The sequence below is a fragment of the Salarias fasciatus genome, chromosome 4, assembly GCF_902148845.1.
Source record: "Salarias fasciatus chromosome 4, fSalaFa1.1, whole genome shotgun sequence".
NCBI lineage: Eukaryota > Metazoa > Chordata > Actinopteri > Blenniiformes > Blenniidae > Salarias > Salarias fasciatus.
Genome location: NC_043748.1, coordinates 24,855,156 through 24,861,428, shown reverse-complemented (window position 1 = coordinate 24,861,428; position 6,273 = coordinate 24,855,156). Strand labels below are relative to the sequence as shown.

Here is a 6,273-nt window from a genome sequence, read left to right as displayed (position 1 = left end):
CGAGTGAGCATTTCTCTCCGTCCCGGCGGAGTTTCTCCGCCGAGCGGCGGACTCACGCCGGCCCGGGTGTCCGCCGTAAAGCGTCCCGATCCCGGCCTTATTCGTGTTGCTCCCGGCAGCGCTCCCTCGGCTTCCCCGTGTGTTGTCACGGCGGAGCCTCGGAGCAGCGGAGCTCTGCCGTCCCGGGCTCCCGCTATTGAGCGTCCCGGCTCCGGCTTCAGCACCACGGCCAGCGACCCGGAAGGCTCCGACATCAGCACCGAGGACAGCGACCCGGAAAACTCCAGGATCGCGCTGCCTCTGCTCGGGTTGTCCCCAGCAAAGCGCCGGTCCGCGGCCCCCTGGCGGCCGCCCGCACTCATTCAGGGGACGCCCGCTCCACAGCCCTTTCGCCGGGGCCCCCGTCTCCCGAGGCCGGGAGGACGGGTGGGCCGTCCCCTCAGGCCGTGGTACAGCCACTCACGCTCCGGTTTCACACGCGGCGTGTTCTGTTGGGACCGCTTTCTCCCTGGCTGTCCAGGACACTGAGAAACGGTTACGCCCTGCAGTTCACCGGTCGTCCGCCTCTCTTCAACGGCATCCTTCGTACGCGGCTCGCTTGCCCTGCGGGGGCGGCCGCTCTCGAGGCAGAAGTAGCCTCACTCCTCCGCCGGGGTGCGGTCACGGAGCTGAGCGCCACAGAGGCGCACTCGGGTTTTTATTCCCCCTACTTCTTGGTCCCCAAGAAAAACGGGGGGGGGGGACCCATTGTGGACCTGAGGGTCCTCAACACTCACATAGCCACCAGGAGGTTCTGCATGCTGACGATCAAACACAAATTCTACATATTGACGTGGGGTGAAGGTGAGTCGTATTTTGAACCCGCTCACCGCTCTCCTGCAGATTTCTACCTGAGCAGTCTGTCGCAGCTTCACTCGGCGGAGATGCAGGAGCAGCTCCTGTCCTGTCTCAGCAGCGGTCCGTATTCCAACTGGGAGCCATGGGACAAGAAGGTACTGAGAGCATCACGTGAATCCACGGCACGGGAAAAATAATCAGCTGTCAGGTCTGACCGTAACCAGTCTGGTGTTTGGTTTTGTCCCCGCCCGCAGGACTCCGGCCGCTGGTCCCTGAGCCTCGGAGACGACCTCAGCTCCGGCGTCTTCTCCTCCAACAGTCAGCCGGACGCGCCGGTGTTCAGCGTGGATCTGCTGGGCCACGCTCAAGTGCCGCCGCCCTGCTGCTTTGAAGGTGCCATGTCAGACATGACCACACATCAAACTGTGTTTCCAAACGGTGGATCTCTGACGTGTCTGCTGTGTGTCTCGGCGGCTCAGGTGTGGACGTCTGCATCCCAGACTTCAGCCGGAGGAGCATTCGCATCAGAGAGGCCCGGCGGGTGAAGGTGGGCCACATCGCCACAGGAATCAGCGATCAGGTGAGGACCGGCAACGTCACGCAACTCGCGTCTCGCCGAATCAGTCAGCAGAGGTCAGAGGTCACACGTGCGCTTCTCCCGTTCAGATCTCGGAGAGGGTGTTCACGCTGCAGACCCCGCACGGCTGGCACGTGGCGCACGACGACGAGGTGCAGGACTCCGGTCTGGAGCCAGACCCGTTGCCAGACATTCGTCTCAGGGGGGTCATATCAAGTGTGTGGGGGGGCACAAATGTGCGTTCAGCGGGGGTGGGGGGGCTCTTGCCCCTACGTAGACCCAGCCCTGTTTGAAGCGCTGATTGGCTGAAGTGCGCTGTTAGTCAAAGGAGTAACCAACACCCCCTGCAAGAAGTTTCAATGGGCTCCTATCCAGACTAAGCTTAACTCCAAATCCAAATGTGGATGAGGAGTAAGTGGGTCTGGTTTACGAGGCAAATGACAATAACCCAGACTCTTTCTTTCTCCCTTTACTGCCCAGACCGGTCGATACTTGAGTTCCTTTTATTTATTTCTTTACAGTTGTGTTGAAACTTAAACAACTTCTGTAACGGATGGTGTTGTGAGTGCATGAAATGTAATTTAAAATCCAACAGGTGGCGGTGTTGCACTGTATGTAATTTTATCTTGCGTTTATTTGTATGTTGTATTTATAAAGAGTCACGGTAAATATTGTTTGTTTTTGCATATTAATTGAAGTATTTTGATAAGAATTAAATTTATACTTTATTTATTTATATGAAAGGGGGAAAAATTGTATTTAACCGTTCAGTTTCACTTCCGGGTGATGACGGAGTGTCCGCATCTGATCAGCTGATGGCAGAAGGTTTCCTGGTGGAAAGTTTCTTATAAAGCCAAGATGTGAACAGAAGAAGACTCAGCCTTAGCCATAAGCAGGCCAAAGCGGTATGTGCGTTTTCCGTTGTAAATATGTGTATATGCTGGTTTTTGGGTTAATCACTTTATGTTTTGTGTTTTATGTTTTGTGATTAGTTCTACGGTGTTTGGTGTTTGGTGTGGTGTTGATCAAGCCAATAAACATCTGTGACGGAACATCACGTCTTCGCATTCTGACTGAGGCTGCAAAACCTTCTTCTCTTCTTCAGCTGAAATGATTTCCTCTTTGGAGATGGCGGACGCTGGCGCGCGTTGGCTGCCGCTCCGTCTGTGTTGCCACTAATTTAACACTGTCATCTCTACCCTGGTTCCTGATCACGCTCTATCTGCCTCGTTTTTGATGCCCAACAAACTTGGATAAGGACTTTTTACGATCATCAGGATATATCACTTCCAACAACTGGCTCACCGCTTCTGCTCCTGTCCCGCGCCGGTTCCTGTCCCACCAGCTCCTGTCCGGTGGCTGTTCCACACAGCTGTTCCATCTAACGGTGTCTGGCCTGTATTCTATCATCCGGAGTGGTGTCCCTCGCTGTCACGTCAGTCTGGCCTCTGTCCCACTGACTGTCCGCCCAGGATCTAACGATCCCGGTGCGTTCGGTCCGGTGGGAGCACGAGTGCCCCGCTGGTCCCACAGCCTTGCAGTGAGACACACTCCCATGCAGACAGCCCGTCCTCACACTGGACCCCAGGCTTCGGCCTTCCACCGGACTCCTTGCTGGGCGATGACTTGCATCCTGTGGACTCTTGTCAGCTCTCTTTGCCTCTCTGGATTTAATCATCAGCCTCATCCCGCCAGTATCCAGCTCCGCCGGTCTGAAGCTAATGCTAGCTCCCTGCTAGCATCTGCCACTCGGAGCATGCCGCCGCTGCAGTCCTCCGCCTCTGCGCTCCGTGGGCTCAACAACAGCCGTCGTCCGGCCTGCGCCGCCTCTCTCCAGCACCTCGGACTCCTCCGCAGCTCCCGTCCTCCTCATCGGGGATCTGGGCGCTCATTCTCCCGCCACATCGCCTCTGAAAACGCCATTCCCTCCATCTGGTCTCATCGTTCAGCCACTTCCGCATTACGTCATCACAACAATCCACACGTGAGTCGGACCAATCTCCGCCCTCTCCCCCGGGACCCACAGCACACAACCAACACACGTCACCTCAGTTTCTCCCTCCTCAACACCCGCTCACTCAATAATAAGGGACTCATTCTAAATGAATACATCACTGACAATAAACTGGATTTTCTCTGTTTGACTGAAACCTGGCACAAACCCGTGGACATTAAATGAACTCCCATATCCCTCACAAACACCCACTCCTTGGAACACACTGCCTTCAAACTGTCCGGTCCCTCTCCACTTGTCACTGCTGTCATCTACCGTCCCCCAAAGCCCAACACCTCCTTCCTATCAGAACTCACAGACTTTTTGACCCAGTTAAGTTCCATCTCCTCATCCATCCTCCTGCTCGGTGACTTCAATTTTCACATTGACAATCCAAACTCCAAACCTGCTGCTGAATTCCTGGACCTTGTCATCTGCTTCAATATCACTCAGTATGTCAATTTTCCCACACACAATCACGGCCATTTTCTCGATCTCATCTGCTCCACTGGTCCCACTATACACAACCTTTCCAGCCATAACCTCAACATATCGGATCACTTAGCCATCACATTCAGCATACACATTCCCCTCACAGCCCCCAAAACAAAACGTGAAATAACCTTCAGAAACCTCAAATCCATCGATCCACCTGCACTTTCAGCCCTCCTCACCACCAAACTGACCACCTCCCCTCCACCCCCGTCTGATAACCCCTCTGATCTGGTCTCTCATTACAACAACACTCTCTCCTCCTGCCTCCATGAACTTGCCCCCACCAAAACAAAGACAGTCTCTCAGGTCTTACTGTGCATTTACAGATCTACACAGAATACATTCAGCAAGACAAAGATGCACTCAACTCTGCTCGGTCCTGTTATTACTCCAACCTTATCCACTCCGGCTCCAATAACCCCAAGGCACTCTTCACTACCATAAACACACTTCTCAAGCCCCGTAATAACACTTCATCCTCATTCACTACTGACAAATGCAATAGTTTTCAGTCTTTCTTTCAGTCCAAAATTGACACCATTTCCATTTCCATTGACCTCTCTGCCGCCCCCATTGCTGCACCTGACTCTCCTCCCCCTGCTTCCTGTCCACAGTTCTCTCACTTCTCACCCATTTCCTCTGCTCAGTTAACACAAATTTTATCTGGCATTAAAACTCCAACATGCTCCCTGGATCCCATTCCCTCCTCACTCATTAAAACCTGTCTTCCCATAATCTCTCCACTCATCACTCAAATCATAAACTCCTCACTCTCATCCGGATCTGTCCCACAGTCTCTCCAGCTGGCTGCCATCACCCCCATTCTCAAAAAACCTGGTCTCGACCCCGACAACCCTGCAAACTTCCGGCCCATTTCCAACCTTCCCTTTCTGTCCAAAGTCCTCGAACGAGTCATTGCTTCTCAACTCCAAACCCACCTCAGCTCAAACAGTCTCTATGAACCCTTCCAGTCCGGCTTCCGTTCAAAACACAGCACTGAAACAGCTCTATGAAAAATCACTCATGATCTCCTCCTCTCTTCTGATTCTGGCCATCTTAACATCCTCATCCTCCTGGACCTCACAGCAGCTTTCGTCACCATCAGCCACTCCATCCTCCTGTCTCGCCTCAAATCCACCCTCAACATCGCCGGCTCCGCTCTGTCCTGGTTTCAGTCATACCTCTCCGATTGTCAACAGTTTGTCCACATCAACCGCTGCTCCTCCTCCATAGCCCCCCTGCCACAGGGCGTTCCCCAAGGTTCGGTGCTTGGTCCTCTCCTCTTCATCCTCTACCTCCTCCCCCTCGGCAACATCATCCGTCGTCACGGTCTCCGCTTCCACTGCTACGCTGACGACATACAACTTTACATTTCCACCACATCCATACACCCCAACATCCACTCCACCCTCATCCAGTGCCTCACAGACATCAAAACATGGATGAATCACAACTTTCTCAAACTAAACGGTGACAAAACAGACATCATCATCATCATCGGTCCTCACAACATCACCAAATCCGCACAACAGTTCACCTTAAATTTTGATAACTCTACACTCACTCCATCCCCGCTGATCCGCAACCTCGGTGTTCTCCTCGACCCCACTCTATCATTTGACCCCCACATCAAACGCATAACCCGGACTGCATTCTTCCACCTCAAAAATACAGCTCGACTCCGCCCATCACTCTCCTTCTCTGATGCTGAAACTTTAGTCCATGCTTTCATCTCTTCCAGAATCGACTACTGCAACAACATTCTTTACGGTACACCATCCAAAACTCTCAATAAACTACAGTACATTCAAAACTCCGCTGCCCGCCTCCTCACCCACACCCGCTTCCGTGAACACATCACCCCTGTCCTCCACCAGCTCCACTGGCTCCCCGTCCCTCAGCGCATCCACTTCAAACTCCTCCTGATCACCTTCAAAGCTCTCCATAATCTGGCCCCTCCATCCCTCCCAGACCTGCTCCACCTCCACACTCCATCTCGCTCCCTCCGCTCCTCCACCTCCACCCTGCTGTCCCTGCCGTGTAGGACCAGGCTCCCAACCTGGGGAGACAGAGCCTTCTCCATCGCCGCCCCCACCCTCTTCAACTCACTGCCCCAACCTCTCCGTGACTGCTCCGACCCCCCACCTTCAAGAAAAAACTCAAAACCCACCTGTTCAGAATTGCATTTGATGTTGTTTTTTTCTTTTGTTGATTTTATGCTGCTGTGTTTTATTTATCTTTTTGTATTGTGAAGCGACTTTGAGTGTCTTGAAAAGCACTATACAAATAAAATGTATTATTATTATTATTATTATTATTATTATTATTATTCCTTTCTGGCTGGTTTTCTTGCTGCTTTCTGACTTTGTTT

General features: G+C 52.8%; 1 protein-coding gene across 1 annotated transcript in view; it reads left to right on the top strand.

Moving 5' to 3' along the window:
• The first annotated feature begins 888 nt into the window (after positions 1–888).
• The window catches only part of LOC115387259 (mitogen-activated protein kinase kinase kinase 14-like), a 51,108-nt gene continuing 45,723 nt past the window's right edge, over positions 889–6,273 (top strand). Inside the window, exons 1-3 of the mRNA XM_030089911.1 lie at positions 889–992; positions 1,092–1,230; positions 1,317–1,417. Of these exons, the coding sequence (XP_029945771.1) occupies positions 924–992; positions 1,092–1,230; positions 1,317–1,417 (309 nt within the window). The 5' untranslated portion in view covers positions 889–923. The remainder of the gene's footprint in view (positions 993–1,091; positions 1,231–1,316; positions 1,418–6,273) is intronic.